A 21,830-nucleotide genomic window follows, 5' to 3' on the forward strand; every position below is an offset into this window, starting at 1 on the left:
AGATTTTATTGTATAAATATTTAGCCTCAAACCGTTATACTGTTGTTATCGTTAGACATAAGTTATTATTTGACACAAACTGAATGGTGCTTTGTGAGCCAATTAGCAACATCTAAACATAGTAAAATGTAAACCATTTGATCTGTTTCTCAGACTAAAAATCCTGCTCACAATTCCTGGGTAATTTGAGGAACAAAATATTCCAAATCAATCAGAAGCCAATTTCTTTTAATTATAGTAAAATATTTCTGGTCATAGTTACTTTAAATGTAGGACAATGAAACAGGTTGTTTTCACATTGTTCAAGCTTGGCTGTTTGTTACTCACTCGCATTATTTCATGCACAGCTTGGCAGGCCTCTTCTTTATTAGCAGCTACAATCACACCTTTTCCAGCAGCCAAACCACTTGCTTTTACAACTAGAGCAGGGAAAGATGCACTGAGGGGTGGGGGTATGAAATAAAAAAATTAAGTTAAGCAGGGGAAATATATTATAGCTCTACCATTTTATCAAATGCTGGGACAGTGGAATAAAAGATGTTCTACTATACCTAGTAATAAAAGTGCAAGCTTCTTCCTCATTAGTGAAAGCTTTCCATCTTGCAGTAGGGATGCCATGACGATCTAAGAAGGCCTTTGAAAAACTCTTACTTGACTCTAGCTGAGCTGCCTTTGCTGTAGGACCAAAGCATCTCACACCAGCAGCTGCCAAGTCGTCAACAATTCCTAACAAAAAACATGCCTCAGATAGACTTTCATATCAGCACACAGAAGCACAACTGCCTACATGCATTCCAAGTGCATGTTTTATGTAGCCCGAATGGGACCATCCATACTCAAAATAGACAAAGTATCAGCAAACTTAACATGTTGCAAAATACTACTATAAACATTCAATGAAAATCTGAGCATACTTAGCAGCCACAGAACCCCAGCCAGAATGCTGGAATGGGGGATCAGAAAACCAGAAAAGAGAAGGAATGTAATGAATTAAATTTAAAAAGGCCCAGTGTCTCAAGAGGGAACTGTAATTCTATAAATTCTACTATTTACATCTTTTATGGCTAAAACTTACTCTAAAAACTGGGATGAGATTTATCAATACGATGGACATTTATTACTTTATAACTTTATTTGACAGTGTCATGAGTCAAATGATGAGTTACTCAAAAGAAAATGCTACACCATAAACAGAACTGACCCACCAAATATTTCTGAATTAGGCTAAGGTACCCCATTAAGTAATAAAGAACAATGTTCTGTTACATCTGTTATTATATTCTGACTGAAAAATGTTCTGTAGTGCATGAAGATTAAATACCTATTCATGTTTCAATTCCATTAGCATATAATTATATAATAATTAGATATTAGATGTCCAGAATATTTTGAACAATTATGTAACACCAACAAGTTAATAGGTTAGGAAACTGGAACAGCAAAACAAAATAATTTCATTTGGACATACCGGCAGCAAGGGGGACTTCTGGGCCAATCACCACAAGGCCAATCTTCTGGTTTTTGCAGTATGTAGAAAGGGCTGCATGATCACTGGTTGAGATTACTATCAGAAATTAAACAGAAAACTTGCAATTATTTTTTATTTATAGTATGGTTCTAACCCCCCCCTTCCATTTTTTGTGAGAAAACTAAAGAATTTAGAAGCAGAATTGTTTGTTAAGAATAATTACAGGCATGATACGAGAGACTATTGGGGCACTCTGGAAGGAAGGGAAAAGAGAGTAGTTGAATCAGTTCACAGCTTATTTCATGAACAGGGCAAATGGGAAGAAAACTGGGAAGAAACATCTAAAAGCATGCAAAGAGACACCATCTTACTCACTATACAGTAGGCTGAGAAATTCTTATTGGAATATCCAAAATTTTACTCCAAATGCCAAACATATCTAACACACTTTTCTGCTCCTATTTTCCCCACAACAATATCCCTGTGAGGTGAGTTGGGCTGAGAGGGAGTGACTGGTTTAAAGTTACCCAGCTGGTGTCCAGCCTTAACCACTGGACCAAGCTGCTTCCCTTACATTGCTGCATCTGAAATTGTTTACATTTTAGTAATTGTTGTATGCTAATTGTTCAGTTTCTAATATAATCCTAAAGTGTACAATTAGTTTAAGAACTGATGCAACAATTTAGCCTCTCCCTTCCTGGTAAATTGCAGAGTATTTTTATTATGCCATATTCCAAGAAAAAGGTGTTCTACAATAATAAAATTAAGACGCTTCAGATTCTTGACTAATTCATGTAATGATGTTCAAGTTCAAATGATGTTGATTTGCCTTCAAAAAGGCAAATTTTTGAAGTCATGCCACATACTGTACTTCTAGAGCATGGTCTAGGAGATTAATGTTGTAGCAAAACCCTCATGGAGAAAAGTTCATTCTACATGTAATGTTTGCTTGGAAACGATAGAAAGTCAAGCATGTGATAAAAAAGACATCATTACTCCCACACTTTTATCAAAAACAAATAACTCCAAAGTCTAAAGTGAACTGGCAATGGTGAGCCAATTAGGTAAGACCATCTCTTACCTCTCCTCCTTTATTTCTGGAGAGCTGTGAGAGATAATGTATTACTGTGGCAAGAATTTTGGCAAACGTATGCAAACTGTTTCGTTAACCAGCACATTTAACATCACGCTGGGATGTTACTCTTGAAAGACTTAATTCTCATATCAGAAAGGCTCCAATTAATTAATAAATTAATGGCTCACATAAGTTAATTTTCGCATCAGAAAAGCCTTGAAAACACACTGCCGTTTTTAGGGGAGGCTTTAGGATTTACATTGTGCAAAATTTTTGCTTCAATTTGGTACCGCTGACCAAACATCTGTAATACACTTGCATTCTATTTTAAATAATCAAACTGACAAACCAAGAAATCGTTTTGTCTCTTAAAATTTCACCATTTTTAAAAACTTGAGAAGAGACTTTTTTAATGGGCTAATAGAAAAATATAGAGGGCAATAGAAAGCAGGGGTGACATGCTACCGGTTCGGGCCGGATCGGGAGAACCAGTAGTGGAGATTGGGGATGGTTCGCCGTATCAGTAGCAATTGCTGGCTGGCCACACCCCCAAACTGGTCCAAGGCCCGCAGCCCTGCCATGCTTCCCTGCCTTCCACGCTGCCAAACTCATTGTTCGGAGCATCTAAGGAAACATCTTCCAATTCTTCAAGATCGACTTTAAGAGCTCCGAGAAGCCGACAGCAAAAGTAGTGGCAGCGGGAGCAATAGGTGTGTGTGTGTGTGTGTGTGTGTGTGTGTGTGTGCGCGCGCCTCTCCTCGGTCCTCCCCTCCCAGCAGACAACAAGGGCTTCGCCACCTCCTCTTTTCCTAAGAGGGGCGGTACCTGCCTCCAGATCCTTGCAGACAGACAGACAGATAGACAGACACAAACACACGCCCGTTGCCCCCGCTGCTACTACTTTTTCTGTTGGCTTCTTAAAGTTGATCTTGAAGAGCTGGAAGACATTTCTTTAGATCGCCAAACGTCAGCAGTCTAAGGAAACGTCTTCTTACACCTCCTCCTCCCCATTCCACCCCTCGTTTTTCCATTTCTGTGCCTGGATTCCGCTTCTTACACCTTCTCCTCCCCATCCCGCCCCCCATTTTTCCATTTCTGTGCCTGGATTCTGCTTCTGCAAGAGAAGGCTCCAATGTTCGTTTGGGTGGCAGAGGGAAACTCAAAGCGTTGAGGGCTTAGAAGGGCAGAATGTGTTTCAAAATATGCAGCTCTTGGCTCTAACAGTGAGTGATGTAAAGTTGGCCACGCCCACCCAGTCACATGCCCACCAAGCCATGCCCACCAAGCCATGTCCACAGAACCGGTAGCAAACATTTTTACATTTCACCCCTGATAGAAAGTCTCTATAGTCCCAATTTATTAAATTCTTTCTCCTTAACTAATTTTCTATCCCACCTGCTTCAGAATAAAAGAAAGAGCAATAACAAAAATACATACTTTGACAATGACCATGACATTGGAAATTGGAGCAGAAACAAGTTATTTCCTTTGTTGGATACTACATGAAAAGCATAAAATATAAACACATGTATATCAAAACACAAAGAGCATCAAGATTCCTCTTCTAAGGAGCTCAATCTTTATAAAAGCAAAAACGAACACATATCAACTGTTTATAAGACTGTTCAGTTGTAACATAAAAAGCAGTTTGGCATTGCAACACTAACCCTCCAGGTTCAAATATATTTTATCATAAACCAGGATTAAAAATTATTCATCACCAGAACTCAGCCCAGGTTTTCCAGGTTTGATATTGAACTTCAACACTCCCAGAATGCCACAATGCCCTTTTAAACTTCAACTGCAAATATTTAAACTATGGCTTTTAATATGTAATTTACCCAGTGAATCTGTTTTTCTCTGCTCCTGCTTAAGATTTATAACCTATTTCTTTATTACAATTAACTGTACCTGCCTTTCAAAACAAAAATTCTACTACGGAAAAAAAATGGTTTGTTTTTTTAAAAGAACAACCCTAATTTCTAGGATACTTTCAATATAACATAGATGGAAATAGCTCTGAGAGTTTATGTGGCTTCTGAACTGCTCTTCCTCCTTTTTTCAAATCCATCTTAAAAAAAACACTACTATATAACAAATACACAGAAACAGCTAGTTTTTCTTGAAACGAGTAGCATCTCTTACACACACACATACACAAAAGTCTGGCTCAGAAATCAGTGAATTGCTATCTGCTACAGGACACATGAAAAAGTCTGACTAAAATTCTTCCTAGTCATTTATTCAAATCAAGGGGCTATATGACAGAACATGTGCTTGAAAGCTAAGCTGAATTTTCCTTCTTCATTCCTAATATTTTAAGCAGTTACAGATGACATTTATGCTTCTTCTTTCTTCATGTTCCAATAACAATGTCTCAAAAAAAATGAATATGTGGCATTATTGAAAATGAATCAAATTTAATTCAGTGAACATGAAGAAATTTTTTTGTTCAAAACTGTACATTTTAATTTATCATGTGACCATCACAAGAATGCCATGGGACATCTCATTCTCCTCATAAAAAGGATAACTAAATGAAGCAAATATATTTTTACAAATCTGGCAGTATTCTGAAAAGAAACAAGACTGCTTTATTACATATAATGAATTGCAGATAAAACAATGGGCAAAAGAGATTCTATGTCTGGATTTTCCATACATAGAAACTGCAAGCAGAAATTCCATTTGCTGGCTAGAATGAATGTTTTGGTGCATACCAGCAAGTGTAATGGACCCAAAAATTCTTCCTAACCTTGGAAATAGACATAAGAGGATAAGGAACTAGCTAACAAAATTGTCCTGATTTTCTAAAACTTCTAAAAAAGTACAGTGTCACTGTTGAAGGTTTATATTTAGCTGGAACCCTTCTTAGAGGAAGAGCTCCTGAATATGCATCCTGGAAGAATACTGAGTAATTAAATCATAGAGTATCCCATTAAAAATAAATAAATACTCATAAAGTAACATATTATGGATGCAGAATATGGGCTTAGCCCAGCTGCTAATGAATGCTAAGAAACTTTCACTATATTTGAAATATAAGCAAGATTTATTAAGAAAGTGAGCTTTCCTATTAATAAAATAGGAAAGCTCACTTCTAGATTCTCTGCGCATGTCCAAGATGGCGCCGCCCTGCTGATCGGGGGCGCGGCGACGAGCCTTTCCGGGCTCTTTTTGGGTCTGGGGGGGCCTTAATACCATCATAGGCCCCCCGCCCTGATGGAGGAGGATCCAGCCACCCGAAAACAGGGTGGCTGGGCGCTGTGCGACTCCGGGGGGCGTCGGGAGGAGCCCCGGAGTCACGGTGGAGTCACGGCGCCTTAGAGGTAATCCTGGCGGCCTCGCGGCCTGCCGAGCCGCCGCCAGCCTTTTTCGGCGGTCTGGCGGCGGCGGCGGCGGGGGGTGGGGGGGCGTTGGCAGCGCCCCCTGGACTCCTGCCGGGAAGACTTGGCCAGTTTTGAAGATGGGTTTGGAGCTTGGAGTTTGGGCGTCTCCGGTGGCGATGGGAGGAGCCCCGGAGGGGCTGCGCCCCAATGAAGACCTGGAGGGCCGCCCGGGCTCCATCGGCCTCTTTGAACTTGCGGTGGCGAGGGCGGCGGCCTGGCCCTTCCCTCTCTGTCGGACGTTGGCGCCGGTGAGCCCTGGGTCTGCTGGCGGGTTGGGCGACTGGTGTCCCCTCTCAACTGGGGGAACTCCAGTGGCCTGCTCGCGGTGGCGACGGGGCGTTCCCGGTGGTGATGGCCTGGCGGAGGCGAGGGCGGCGGCCTGGCCCTCCCCTCTCTGTCGGGTGTTGGCGCCGGTGAGCCCTGGGTCTGCTGGCGGGTTGGGCGACTGATGTCCCCTCTCAACTGGGGGAACTCCAGTGGCCTGCTCGCGATGGCGACGGGGTGTTCCCGGTGGCGATGGCCTGGCGGAGGCGGTTGGCGGCGGCCTGCCCGGTGTTTTGAAGTGGCGGATGGCCCGATAGGCCCAGGGTGGCTGTGACCTTGCCCTAGTGGCGCGGATATTTGGCAGCGCGGAGGAAGGCCAGCGGCCCAGCGGACACCCCTCCACTACTTCCCATCTTTATAACATCTCTACCATCGTTCCCCCCTCCTTCTTCCTTCGCCCCCCCCAGGTCGTTTGTCTGGGGTGGTGAACTGACTGAGCCAGCGGTTTATCACCTACCGCACATGGATTACCTCGAACTGTCTCCCATCAGGACAGACTGGTCATGGTCACTTTACCATCTGTTCTGACCTTTGCTGCCAACTTGACCAGCCCAGGATGGGCCTTGGCCGGACCGTCTCAGTGATGCGAACATTTACCGCGGCTGACCTACTTGCCCTGCGAGATGCCCTCTCTCGCGGGTTTGGCCCTCCAGATTATCGAGGGCCCACCTTGAGGACGGGCTTTGGAGTCCCGAGAGGTGGCATGCGAAAAATAGGAGGCTTAGGGGTTTTTTAATTGGCTGTTTTAATAGACTTTTTAAGGGGAGTTTTAAAGGGGATTTTAAGGGGAGGAAACCGACGGGCTTGGGTTGGGGGTGGGAGGAATGGGTGGGTGTTGGGGAAACCCGTCGGGGAGTCCAGTTCCTCGCATGCTCGTGGCGGGGTTGGCGGGTCCGAGGTCATGGGGGAGTCGGTGTTCCATTGGTTGAGGTGGTGCTATTTCCACGGTAAGGGGAGGCAGATATGGCGGAAGTGGGGGCTCATATCGTGTTAGGGGGGCGCGCGCTCGATGTTTGCAGGCGGTTGCGCCCGAGCCCCAAACTTCTCCCGTTCCCGGATGGTCAGGATCCTCAGGGCCCTGGCCTTGGCTGATGTTATGCAACGCACGGCCCGTGGCCAATAAGGCCCCCCTAATTCACGATCTTATTCAGGGGGGTGCCGCGGACCTTATGGGCGTTACGGAGACCTGGTTGGGCCCAGAAGGGGCGTGCCCCTTGTTCAGATGTGCCCACCGGGTTTCCGAGCATTTCATCAGCCGAGGGCCAGGGTAGGGGTGGTGGGGTGGCGGTTGTGATTAGAGAGTCTAGAGCCGAGGGAGACCACTGTACCTCAGATTGCGGGTGCGAATCCCTCTTTGTGAGATGGGGTCATAGATGTCAGATGGGCTTGCTGGTGGCGTACCTGGCTCCTTGCTACGTGACAGCTGCCCTGCCCGAACTCCTGGAGGTGCTTGCTGGGGTGGCAGTTGAGACCCCCAGACTTTTAGTCATGGGGGATTTTAACTTGCCATCTTCCGGCTCGTCATCGACAGTTGCTCGGGAGTTCATGGCTTCCATGACGGCCTTGGACCTGACTCAAGTAGTTGATGGCCCTACTCACATTGGGGGTGGCACTCTGGATCTGATTTTTATCTCTGGTCAGTGGTTGAGAGATCTGGATTTGAAGGAATTAGCTATTGAACCTTTGTCATGGTCAGATCACTCTCTTCTTCGCCTGGACTTTCTGACCGCCATTCAACACCGCAGGGAGACGGAGCCATTACGTTGGTTCCGTCCCAGGCGCCTGATGGACCCGGAGAGGTTCCGGACGGAGCTTGGGCCACTTCCTGAAGGTCTGGCCCACGACACGGCTGAGGAACTGGTTGCGGCCTGGGAACGGGCCGCGGCGGGGGCCTTAGATCGTGTCGTGCCTTTGCGGCCTCTGACCCGGCGCAGGTCCCAAACGGCTCCTTGGTTCTCCGAGGAGCTGAGGGGGATGAAGCGCCAGAGAAGACGCCTGGAGAGTTCTTGGAGGTCTAGCCATTCCAAGGCTGATCGGACACTAGTGAAGTCCTATACTAGGACTTACCTAGTGGCATTGAGGGATGCGAGGCGTTGCTACGCCTCCTCCCTCATTGCATCGGCAGATAACCGCCCAGCCGCCCTGTTTCGGGTGACTCGTTCCCTCCTTCACCAGGGGGTGAAGGGACGTGCTGAGGAGTTTAACGGTTATCTATACGATAAAATCGTTCAGCTTCGGGACGGTCTGGACCGAAATTGCAGTGACTCAGGGGAGGCGTCCGAGGGTGGTCTTGGTGATATTTTATGGGATGAGTTTGACCCTGTGGCTCCCGAGGACATGGACAGGTTGTTGGGTAGGTTGAATGCCACCACATGTTTACTGGACCCGTGCCCCTCCTGGTTGGTGCTGGCCACCCAGGAGGTGACACGAGGCTGGCTCCAGGCAATTACGAGTGCTTCCTTGGTGGAGGAGTCTTCCGCCGCCTTGAAAGAGGCGGTGGTGAGACCCTCCTCAAGAAGCCTGCCTTGGACCCGGCTGTTTTAAGTAACTATCGTCGGTCTCCAACCTTCGCTACGGCGAAGGTTGTAGAAATATGGTGGCATATCAGTTTCCCCTGCACCTGGATGAAACTGTCTATCTAGACCCGTTCCAGTCCGGTTTCCGGCCCGGTTACAGCACTGAGACGGCTTTGGTCGCGTTGGTGGATGATCTCTGGAGGGCCAGGGATAGGGTTGCTCCTCTGCCCTGGTCCTATTAGACCTCTCAGCGGCGTTTGATACCATCGACCATGGTATCCTGCTGCGCCGGTTGGAAGGATTGGGAGTGGGGGGCACCGTTTATCGGTGGTTCTCCTCCTATCTCTCCGATCGGACGCAGACGGTGTTGACAGGGGGGCAGAGGTCGGCTCCGAGGCACCTCACTTGTGGGGTGCCGCGGGGTCGATTCTCTCACCCTCTTGTTCAACATCTATATGAAGCCGCTGGGTGAGATCATCAGTGGCTTCGTGTGAGGTACCAGCTGTCGCTGATGACACCCAGCTGTACTTTTCCACACCGGGCCACCCCAATGAAGCTATCAAGTGCTGTCCCGGTGTCTGGAAGCCGTCGGGTCTGGATGGGAAGAAACAGGCCCAAGCTCAATCCCTCCAAGACAGAGTGGCTGTGGATGCCGGCATCCCGGTACAGTCAGCTGCAGCCGCGGCTGACTGTTGGGGGCAAGTCATTGGCCCCAATGGAGAGGGTGCGCAACTTGGGCGTCCTCCTGGGTGGGCGGCTGTCCTTTGAAGATCATTTGGTGGCCGTCTCCCGGGGAGCTTTTTACCAGGTTCGCCTGGTGCGCCAGTTGCGCCCCTTTCTAGACCGGGATGCCCTATGCACGGTCACTCACGCCTCGTGACGCAATTGCTGGCTGGCCACACCCCCAAACTGGTCCAAGGCCCACAGCCCTGCCATGCTTCCCTGCCTTCCATGCTGCCAAACTCATTGTTCGGAGCATCTAAGGAAACGTCTTCCAATTCTTCAAGATCGACTTTAAGAGCTCCGAGAAGCCGACAGCAAAAGTAGTGGCAGCGGGAGCAATAGGTGTGTGTGTGTGTGTGTGTGTGTGTGTGTGTGTGCGCGCGCCTCTCCTCGGTCCTCCCCTCCCAGCAGACAACAAGGGCTTCGCCACCTCCTCTTTTCCTAAGAGGGGCGGTACCTGCCTCCAGATCCTTGCAGACAGACAGACAGATAGACAGACACAAACACACGCCCGTTGCCCCCGCTGCTACTACTTTTGCTGTTGGCTTCTTAAAGTTGATCTTGAAGAGCTGGAAGACATTTCTTTAGATCGCCAAACGTCAGCAGTCTAAGGAAACGTCTTCTTACACCTCCTCCTCCCCATTCCACCCCTCGTTTTTCCATTTCTGTGCCTGGATTCCGCTTCTTACACCTTCTCCTCCCCATCCCGCCCCCCATTTTTCCATTTCTGTGCCTGGATTCTGCTTCTGCAAGAGAAGGCTCCAATGTTCGTTTGGGTGGCAGAGGGAAACTCAAAGCGTTGAGGGCTTAGAAGGGCAGAATGTGTTTCAAAATATGCAGCTCTTGGCTCTAACAGTGAGTGATGTAAAGTTGGCCACGCCCACCCAGTCACATGCCCACCAAGCCATGCCCACCAAGCCATGTCCACAGAACTGGTAGCAAACATTTTTACATTTCACCCCTGATAGAAAGTCTCTATAGTCCCAATTTATTAAATTCTTTCTCCTTAACTAATTTTCTATCCCACCTGCTTCAGAATAAAAGAAAGAGCAATAACAAAAATACATACTTTGACAATGACCATGACATTGGAAATTGGAGCAGAAACAAGTGAAATATTTATTTCCTTTGTTGGATACTACATGAAAAGCATAAAATATAAACACATGTATATCAAAACACAAAGAGCATCAAGATTCCTCTTCTAAGGAGCTCAATCTTTATAAAAGCAAAAACGAACACATATCAACTGTTTATAAGACTGTTCAGTTGTAACATAAAAAGCAGTTTGGCATTGCAACACTAACCCTCCAGGTTCAAATATATTTTATCATAAACCAGGATTAAAAATTATTCATCACCAGAACTCAGCCCAGGTTTTCCAGGTTTGATATTGAACTTCAACACTCCCAGAATGCCACAATGCCCTTTTAAACTTCAACTGCAAATATTTAAACTATGGCTTTTAATATGTAATTTACCCAGTGAATCTGTTTTTCTCTGCTCCTGCTTAAGATTTATAACCTATTTCTTTATTACAATTAACTGTACCTGCCTTTCAAAACAAAAATTCTACTACGGAAAAAAAATGGTTTGTTTTTTTAAAAGAACAACCCTAATTTCTAGGATACTTTCAATATAACATAGATGGAAATAGCTCTGAGAGTTTATGTGGCTTCTGAACTGCTCTTCCTCCTTTTTTCAAATCCATCTTAAAAAACACTACTATATAACAAATACACAGAAACAGCTAGTTTTCTTGAAACGAGTAGCATCTCTTACACACACACATACACAAAAGTCTGGCTCAGAAATCAGTGAATTGCTATCTGCTACAGGACACATGAAAAAGTCTGACTAAAATTCTTCCTAGTCATTTATTCAAATCAAGGGGCTATATGACAGAACATGTGCTTGAAAGCTAAGCTGAATTTTCCTTCTTCATTCCTAATATTTTAAGCAGTTACAGATTACATTTATGCTTCTTCTTTCTTCATGTTCCAATAACAATGTCTCAAAAAAAATGAATATGTGGCATTATTGAAAATGAATCAAATTTAATTCAGTGAACATGAAGAAATTTTTTTGTTCAAAACTGTACATTTTAATTTATCATGTGACCATCACAAGAATGCCATGGGACATCTCATTCTCCTCATAAAAAGGATAACTAAATGAAGCAAATATATTTTTACAAATCTGGCAGTATTCTGAAAAGAAACAAGACTGCTTTATTACATATAATGAATTACAGATAAAACAATGGGCAAAAGAGATTCTATGTCTGGATTTTCCATACATAGAAACTGCAAGCAGAAATTCCATTTGCTGGCTAGAATGAATGTTTTGGTGCATACCAGCAAGTGTAATGGACCCAAAAATTCTTCCTAACCTTGGAAATAGACATAAGAGGATAAGGAACTAGCTAACAAAATTGTCCTGATTTTCTAAAACTTCTAAAAAAGTACAGTGCCACTGTTGAAGGTTTATATTTAGCTGGAACCCTTCTTAGAGGAAGAGCTCCTGAATATGCATCCTGGAAGAATACTGAGTAATTAAATCATAGAGTATCCCATTAAAAATAAATAAATACTCATAAAGTAACATATTATGGATGCAGAATATGGGCTTAGCCCAGCTGCTAATGAATGCTAAGAAACTTTCACTATATTTGAAATATAAGCAAGATTTATTAAGAAAGTGAGCTTTCCTATTAATAAAATAGGAAAGCTCACTTCTAGATTCGAAATTTATTTCTCACAGTGGCCAAGGGATGACTATGGTGCATTCAATAAAAGAGTCAAGCACAGCTATCTACCACTATTACTCTCTTAGAATTAAGTACTTTGCATCTCATTGTTTCTGAGTCTAATGTTTTGAGAGAAAAAGAAAAAATGTTGTCAACTTTCTTTCCTATTTCATTTATCTCAAAAATTGACTCCTAGCAATCAGAATTTTGGAATGCAGATCCAGGTACATATGTACTGTATACAGTAATCAGCTAGATTGGAACTAAATGTGCAACATCAATAATGATTCATTCATCTATATTAACTCATTTATGAAATTCAATGTTTTAAACACAGAAAAAATCAGAAGCTCAGTCAGAGACACCCAGCAGGAAGCAAGCTTCAAATTGTTCATTAATTCAAATTGTTCATTCAGTAATCCGAGAGTCTCTGTAGATTCTAAGTCCAGAAAGGTCAAAACACTGATTAACCAAACTGCAGTTTTTGTAACTCAGTATGAAGCAAAAATACCAAAACATCATGTTTTCAGTTCAAAGGAAGGCTGAAAGAAAATTGATATATTTCTCCAATTTCAAGATAGGAGAAAGGCTTGGTATACACATATAGAAGAATTAAAAGACTATACTTTTTAAACACGCTTTAAAAAACCCTTCTAATTACTTCCAAGTCCATTTCCTCCCAAAAGTCATTCCTGATTACCAAACCTTAGTCTGTTCCATATTCAACATTTCATTGTTGTCTCCTTCACAATCTCTATCTTTTCATCATAAACAATCCAAACAATCAATCAATCATGCATAGGAATGTTTAACGATTTGGCTTTAAGAACCTTTTGTACTTTAGATCCAAATAACTGTATACCCCTAATCATTTATTTTGATCCCCACTTTGTCATATGCGTATGTAATAAGTTTGTTTATAAGTCTGTAACAGTATTCCCTCCTTTCCCAGGGTCTGCACATTCCCAAACCCCTATCTTCAAGAAAGGTCATTTGCAACAGGCCATCAACAAGAGCAACCAGTGCTGCCCCCATACTATAAGCCATCCTGATAATCTATTTCCTCCAGAATTCTCTGGATTTCAAGTCCAACCATCTTTTCAACATCATTATCTAAAAAGGGAAAGATGGCTATTAGATGAAAATTGTCCCAAACTGTCTTTCTCCCTTCAGTCTTTTTCTCATTCACTTTTCCTCTCCTCTCCTTCTTCACTCCCTCAGGCAACTCCCTCCTGGATCATCTTCTGTGGCCAAGCTCAGTGTAATTCAAAGGTTACCCCCATGGCAAGCACCAATCATGCATCAATCATGCAGTTCAACAACAAGGATCAGACTGAGGCCAGCTGCTAAGTCACTATCACAAGGTTACTCTTTTTCCTGAAGCACATCCCATGTTCAGCCTGAGTATCTAAGAAGAACACTGGCTTTATTGGGAAGCTATTTCAATTGTTGCAGACTACAGAAGATGAAGTGGAGAGCTGCATAAGGCTCACAAGCTGCAAGTTTGAGATCCCCAATCTAAATGATGATAATTCATATTTTATGATGTACATATTAGTCATTTTATTCTTAATGAAATCTATATTTCTGCTCTTAGACATGTATTCATTCATTCTATTCCATTAGATCTAACCACCTTCAATCAGGTCTATTACATCCTTTCTCTTTCTCTTAGCTTCACTAGCCTTCCCTTCCCTTCTCTTAATCATGCTCTTCCATAATGCTTTTGGTCAACTGAGAAGATATAAAATAGATTCTCAGCCTTAGTCACATCTGTTCTACATGCAGCTTTCCCTGCTGATGGTAAGAATTAGTCAATTTTAGTACATTTGGTCAATATGCCACGAGTAGATCAAAGTAGATCAAAAGCCCAGCTTTGCTCCAAGTATGATCATATCATATTATGCTATGTAAACTAAGCTCTCTAACTTAGAGGTTACTTTGTAAGTAACACAGCATACACCACCAACTAGGAAACACATGTAAGTCTATGTAATATTCTCATATATTCATATTCTGCTTACATTTATAGAATCATAGGGCTGCAAGCTACCTTGGACATGAATTCTCAATCCCACACAAATGGCTGTCCAATTTTTGTTTGAAAGAGTTTCCAACTTTTTAAAAAAAAAAAAACTCCAGTGAAATACCACCTATGACTCCAGAAGACAGACTTTGCAACTGCTTAAAATCTCTCATAGGCAGAAAATTACATTTTATTTCAGATGTAGATCTTTGAAATGCTTCTTACTCTATCCTCAGGTACCACACTCTCTTGCCTATAAAAGCTTTTAAAGTCTCCCTTAAGCCTTTTCTTCTTTAGGCTAAACATAGCCAGTTCTTTAAACTTATCTTTATGGGATTTAGTCTGCATATTTGCTGAAGTCTTCCTAGTTCCTCAACATCCTTCTTGTACTGTGGCAACCAAAGTTGAACACAGCATTCCAGGTGTAGTCTGATAAATGTAGTATAGAGTACAGCCATAATTTCCCATGATCACACGCTGTGTTTCTGCTGATGCAGCCTAAGGCTTCTTTGGTTGTTTTAGTAGCAGCAACACCTTGCTGGTTCATGCCTAATCTATAGTCTACCAGGACACCCAAATCCCTCTCACATGTATCACTAGATATTATCTATCTTGTTCCTGTCCATCTATTTTTTCTTTCCTAAACATAGAACCCTCATTTCTTGCCACTAAATTGCGTTTTATTGGGAAAGGCTCATGTTCACATCTGTCAAGATCCCTTTTTTATTATTATTTATTTATTATTATTTATTAGATTTCTATACCGCCCTTCTCCCGAAGGACTCAGGGCGGTTTACAGCCAGAATAAGAACAAAACAATATACAATTAAAAGCAAAATTAAAAAACTTATTATACAATTGGCTGAAAATTTAAAAACATTTAAAATCTAAAAAACCCATTAAAATTCATCTAAAAATTTAAAATTTAAGAAATCTAACAAAAACTTAAGCCAGCCCCACGCGAGTAAATAAATACGTTTTCAACTCGCAGCAAAAGGTCCGAAGATCAGGTATTTGCCGCAAGCCAGGGGGAAGTTCGTTCCAGGGAGGTAGGAGCCCCCACAGAGAAGGATCTTCCCCTGGGGGCCGCCAGCCGGCATTGCTTGGCGGACGGCACCCTGAGAAGTCCCTCTCTGTGTGAGCGTACGGGTCGGTGGGAGGCATGGGGTAACAGTAGGCAGTCCCGTAAGTCCCTTTTGAATGTTAATCATATTTTCTCAATTCTCTTTCTATAACTGTGTCCAAATTATTTATAAAGTCTTAATGTCATTATTAATGCCAGTGAATATACAGAAACAAATAATATATAGTAAGGATTTTGGAAGACTGGTGGAAGATAAAAAAAGAATTCAGGTTTCTGGATAAGAAAAACCTGTGCTAGCCTAGTTTTATTTATTTATTTATTTATTTATTTTTCCAGCAATCTACAAAAGAACAATGCATGGCAGGCTACGGCCTACGTGGAGGAACACAAAGCCCTCCTGGAATCAGATGACCCAGGAATTGAAGAAGGGGAGGTTATAGACCATGGGGCGGAGGCGGCTGCCGCTGTTGCGGCCCTGGAGTTGGGTCAGGCTGAACCCAGAGTTCTGAGATCCAAAACTAGGAAGTGATAAAGATATTTGGTATTGTGTTGGTTTTCCTTATTCTCTTTTGTATGATATTCTGTTTATTCTTGACCCTTCTTTATTGCGTATGTAAGATTTGTAAACTTAGCTACTTCGTGTCACCTGCTTGCCATATGGCTGTTGTATGTGTTAAAAAATTTGAGTAAAATTCTTATCTAGGATAAGAAAAATGAAAATTTGCCATACCTGATATGTATTTGTATATACCTTTTTTGACCAATAAAAACTTTTTGAACAAAAAAAAAAAAAAAAGAACAATGCATGCAGGAAAGCCACAAATTTATAAACACAAACGATTGAAAGACAGATCATTAAGTGCTGTAATATCTTATTTCAGTTTTCTATAGTTACCTAAATTAGAAATTTTCCCATCATTGGCTGTCCCAGCATTTCCTGGAGCAACCAGTACTTGTTTCAGGTGTGGAGATTGTGCCAATTTCCAAGCCAGTGCATGTTCTCTGCCTCCACTGCCAATCACAAGCACTCGATCAGCCATCAGTCTGTTGAGAAAGAAAACATACAAACATAAGATATTGCACTGAGTTACTGCTTCAAAAATATGGTTTGCATATTTATCAAAATACTGTAAAATTTCTTTTTTCCTCTAAAAGAGAAGCCATGTTTGTATAAAAAAACTCAAAACATCTGAACACTAATTTTTCCAATCTATCCATTCATATAGCAAAGTATAACAATACAGTTAAAAGAAAAACGTGTAAGGAATGCCATAACAGCACTTCTCATTCTACTTTAGTGCATTTAAGAATATACTTCATACTCCTCTGAAAGTGTACATACTGTAGGCTTAATGAAAGACAAATGTCAAAACTTCTTTCCAGTTACTACTAGTATTTAATGTGCATACATTCCCACTTAAAAATTCATAGAGTTAATTGGGGCTACACCTCAAGAAATATATTTTGGATTGCCGCTTGAGCCAAGCCCAGGAAAAACAGAAACCTCAGTCTTACCAGGATAGGACATAGAGTCTGTTTCATCCCATTTACTTCTAATTAGCCAAACTGCACAGCCTCCTACTTTATTTCAGGTACATTTTGTCTTTTTTTTCTTTAGCAAAACTATGAATAATTGAAATGGGTTGATCATCTTGTTTGTAGGGTCTCTATTTAGAGCAGTGTTTTTGCTGGCTGGGAAATTTTGGGAGTTGAAGTCCATACAACTTAAAGTTGCTAAGTTTGAAAAATCCTGATTTAGAGTAACTGCAAACTCAGTTTTGGCTACATGTCAAAGGCATAGGTTTCTTCATGAATAAAATGGCTGGGCAAGGGACATTTCCTCTTCTGTGTAATATAACTTTCTTTTTCAGTTAAATGGAAGGTGGAAGCACTGCTATATTAGCAATTACTGAACATTGATCATGACTAATAATGACAGCAAAAGACAGCTTGCCCTAGATTTTCCTAATTATATTCTTTCAACAACATGAAACTAGGTTAAGCTAAGACAGGGATGTCAAACTCATGTTGTCACGGAGGTGTCATGTGACGTAACGGGACTTTTTCCCCTTCGCTAAACTGGGCGGGGGTTGGCCAGCATGTGACGCATCTGGTCCACGGGCCAGGATTTAGACAGCCTTGGGCTAAGACAATGGCTCCAAGTTTCCCAGTGAGTTCCAAGTATGAATGAGGATGTAAATCTGACTTTCTCTAGCTGAAGACCAAAGAATATTCATCCCTAGAATTAAACAATCCCAAACAAACATCACTTGTGCATTTTGAAGAGACATTTTGTAATGGAGAACTCTTTTATACTTCTAAGCACTTATGATTACCAATATACTTATTTATGCAGTTGAAACACTTGTTATGAATTTTTTAGAAATAGACAACATAAGACTGACAAGACCCATAAATTGCCATTGCGATATGGAAGCTTTTATACACTGTAATGCTGCCAACAAAATAGCTTGCCACTTAGTTAAAATTTTCACTCAGCAAAGCTGTGTTGTAATCTTTGCAAATATGGCATTTGCCCTCCCTCCTAACCTTCCCCCTGTGACATCATCCTTATTCAGGTCATTTACCTTTCCCTTGTCTATGTAAACAATTCCTTCTATTGCAAAGTATAGATAAAAGCAAATCTTACTTTTAGATACTCATGGGGTGGGGAAGAGAAAGAGGCCCATGTAAAATGTAATGTCAAATGGCCATGGAATTGGCAAGAAAGATAGTGACTTAAATAAGACTCTTCTCTGGAGCAGAACTTTCTTTGGTAGTAAGCATACATTCATATTCCCAGGCAGAACACTGTCATGGAATAAACAGACTTAGTTGGTTCACCTAAATTTTGCCCATTAAGACATATATGTCGGCTGGCGGCCCCCAGGGGCAGGGCCTTCTCTGTGGGAGCTCCTACGCTTTGGAACGAACTTCCCCCTGGTTTACGTCAAGTGCCTGATCTTCGGACTTTTCGCCGTGAGCTGAAAACACATCTATTTATTCAAGCGGGACTGGCCTAATTAAATTTTAATCCGGGGTTATTTATATTTTTAGGGTTTTTTAAACTATTTTAAATGTTTTAAATTTTTTAAATTTTTGGCCATTTTGTAATATGTTTGTTTTAGTCTTGTTTTAATTTATATATTGCACTTTTTTATTTGGCTGTACACCGCCCTGAGTCCTTCGGGAGAAGGGCGGTATAAAAATCGAATAAATAAATAAATAAAATAAATATATATTACTCATCAGGGGTTTTCACAACTAAAAGATAGAGTGATGATTGAAAAGAAGGGAAGGAAAAAGAATCACAGCCCTTCTGCTGCAACAGTTTTTACTTCTATCCAGAGGAAATTTAAACCAACTTTGTAGAACTTTGAAGCTTATTAACTCAGGAAACAGCAATGAAACATTTTAGTCTATATATGTAATCCTCAACTGACAACCAGTCGCTTAGTGACCATTCAAAGTTATGACAAACCCCCAAAAGCTACTTACAACCTGGTTCTGGGGTTCCAATAACTGCAGAAACCCCCGCAGTTACATGACCGCATTTTGGGCGCTTAGCAACTAGCTCATCTTTATGGTTGGTTTCCAGCAAAAAATGACCATAGGAATACTTTGATTCACTTAATGACCACACATATGCTTAATGACTGCTGCAAAAGTGACAAAAGTGACATAAAACTGGGTTTGGTCATGTGGATGCCTCACCTTATGAACGTCATGTCTTACAGTGGAAATTACGATCATAAGTTGAGGACTACCTGTACATGTGTGCAGCTATCTGAAAATAAATTTGACTTAATAAAGGAATTTGTTTTCAAATAGGTATGAATAAGATTAGACTATATAAGTTATTTTTCCCAAAAAAATCTAAATTATGATATGTAGAGCTACATATTTAAAAAACATCAAGCTTCTTTTTGATATTCTTAATTTGTACGACTGCCATTTACTACCCATTTGGTCACCTTTGAAGTTTAGATTAATAAAACTTTGATACAGAATTCATAAAAACTAATGTGCTTTGCAAAGATGAAAAATAAATGAAATCCTAATATATATATTTGCCCAGAAATTGGTTGCACAATTTAAGACAATACAATTCTGAAGTAACATACAAGAAATTGTATTACAAGTTTACAAATCCTATGCACACTTCACACTAAATCCTATAGAATTTTGTTTATTTTATTTCTTAAGAAATCCAGCTTCAGATTTGTCATTTGATGTACATGAAACCCAAGTGAGCACTCTGGATTGTAGCAATGAAATAGGCTCACATATCATAATAAAGTATGATTTTTTGGTGGTTTTTTGCTGATTAAATCATAATATTTGGTGGCCACATTGTGATAACTTAAAATTACTTGCAACTGTGCATTGTCAAGAAAGTTCATCTTATTTAATTATTGTAAGGACTTTAATTTGGAATAATTCAAATGGGAGGGAAATGTGTGCAGCAAAATGCAGCAAAAATTTACTGACATGGAAAGAAATTTTGTAATTTGATTAGAGAAATTACAAGTACAAATTCCCCTTTTTTAAATTTGTATTTAGTAACAAACACAATATATCTATTTTTGAAAAGATCTGTGACGCTAAAGAATTATGGAAAATAGGTATTTACAATTATAATACAATATCCAACCCTTCAAAGATAGTGCTATTATAATGATCAAAGAAGTCGCTCCCTTAGAACTGAGTCTAAGAGCTAACAATGACACATAATACTTACTGTGATAGTAGCAATTTGTAAAGAGGGATATCAAATTCCAAAAAGGCAGGCAAAAAAAGGAAAGAAATAGAGAGGTGCCTTCGACTAAAAGATGATTAGGTCCATACTGATGACATTAAGCAAGTAACCAATGAAAAGAAGAGTTCAGTTCAGCGTCAAAAGAAAGGGCGGTTACAATTGATAATTTATATGCCTTTTCCAAACAAGATTATAAGCTCGCCATCACGGTTCTATGCTATTCTGAAAACTGAGAAAGCTTTCAAATGTTGAACAGCATGGAGGATAAAATGGGAGTTTACAGTTCAAAAAAAAAAAAGAAGAAAATCCCACTAGATGTGCCAATTTTTGTCTTTCTTGCAACAACTTTTTGGATTCCAGCCATAATTAAATATTTGTGTCTAGCATTTGATACCTTTTGAGCTCAGACTAGATCACCCAGATACTAAGTACTATACAGGTAGTCCTTGATTTACAACAGTTCATTTAATGACCGTTCAAAGTTACAACGGCACTGAAAAAAGCGACATGACCGTTTTTCACACTTATGACCTTTGAAGCATCCTCATAATCATGTGGATTAAAATTCAGATGCTTGGCAAATGACTCATACTTATGACTGATACTGCGCCCCAAGGTGATGTGATCACCTTTTGCAACTGACAAGCAAAGTCAACGGGGAAGCCAGAGTCACCTAACAACTGTGTTACTAACTTATCCACTGCAGTGATTCACTTAACAATTGTGCAAAGAAGGTCGTAAATGGGGCAAATTCACTTAATAAATGTCTCACTTAACAACAGAAATGTTGGTTGTAAGTCAAGGACTGCCTGTACTTACTACCGTAGTTAAAACTTGGATGAAATCAGGGAATCCCTGGTGGTAGGTTAAACGAGAAAGCTGAAGAACAATCTAGAAAAAGGCAAAACATTTTAGTCCAGATTCCTTAAACCAGGGACAAAATCTGTGCCTAGAATTTTTCTATATTACTTGTTTGACTTTGCTGTACATAATGTGTGTCAACACCTATTTTCCTAACGTTATTTATCTGTGAGGCAAAGACAATTACGATTCCCCTGGACACTGTATTGTGTTATATATATCAACATTTAAATTCATGGGCCTTGTTTTAAAATTTAGAACTGTCTTTGAATATTCCTCCGTTCCCATTCCTTCTCTGACTTCAAACTAGTAGGAGAGTACTGGCAAGCTGGAGAAGCTTAACTGTTTTTTTCTAGTTCTTTTACTATATACATACACAACTGCACCAGTGATAACCACACAATGTATTTTTAAAACCTATATTCTTCAGCAGCTACAGATGCTTATGTGTTCTTACTGAGATCTTTAAAAAGCCAGCAAACCTTAAACTAACATTTTACAATGTACGTTGGAGTTCCACTGTTCAGTGGAAAGAAGCAACAAAAACTAAATGCACTGGATATATTCCACTATAGGGTGAACTACCAATACAAGCAACCTGCATAAGAATGCAATGTAAGCATATTTGTCCACATGTAGCTACATGAATTAAAGTAAGTGAAACAGCAGTGGCAGTAAGACTTTCATTTGTCTTACCAATGCTGTACTGCAAACAGCCCTGAACAATATTACCAGAAATAATAAAACATATATGAGCTTTTCAACCCTGCCTACTATTCTGTATGCTATGCAGTGGAATGTGATATTAAACAGCAATTCATTGGGGCTACTGTCCTGCATTATAGATGTCTTCTAA

At 41.1% G+C, this 21,830-nt stretch overlaps 1 protein-coding gene across 1 annotated transcript in view; it reads right to left on the reverse strand.

Moving 5' to 3' along the window:
* Positions 1 to 20,178, reverse strand: part of LOC131200267 (trifunctional purine biosynthetic protein adenosine-3-like) — a 44,721-nt gene extending 24,543 nt beyond the window's left edge. The window contains 5 exon segments of the mRNA XM_058186903.1: positions 328 to 439; positions 552 to 726; positions 1,469 to 1,564; positions 16,250 to 16,398; positions 20,096 to 20,178. Of these exon segments, the coding sequence (XP_058042886.1) occupies positions 328 to 439; positions 552 to 726; positions 1,469 to 1,564; positions 16,250 to 16,394 (528 nt within the window). The 5' untranslated portion in view covers positions 16,395 to 16,398; positions 20,096 to 20,178.
* Between the last annotated feature and the right edge of the window lie 1,652 nt (positions 20,179 to 21,830).

The sequence above is a fragment of the Ahaetulla prasina genome, chromosome 5 (assembly GCF_028640845.1).
Source record: "Ahaetulla prasina isolate Xishuangbanna chromosome 5, ASM2864084v1, whole genome shotgun sequence".
Classification (NCBI taxonomy): domain Eukaryota; kingdom Metazoa; phylum Chordata; class Lepidosauria; order Squamata; family Colubridae; genus Ahaetulla; species Ahaetulla prasina.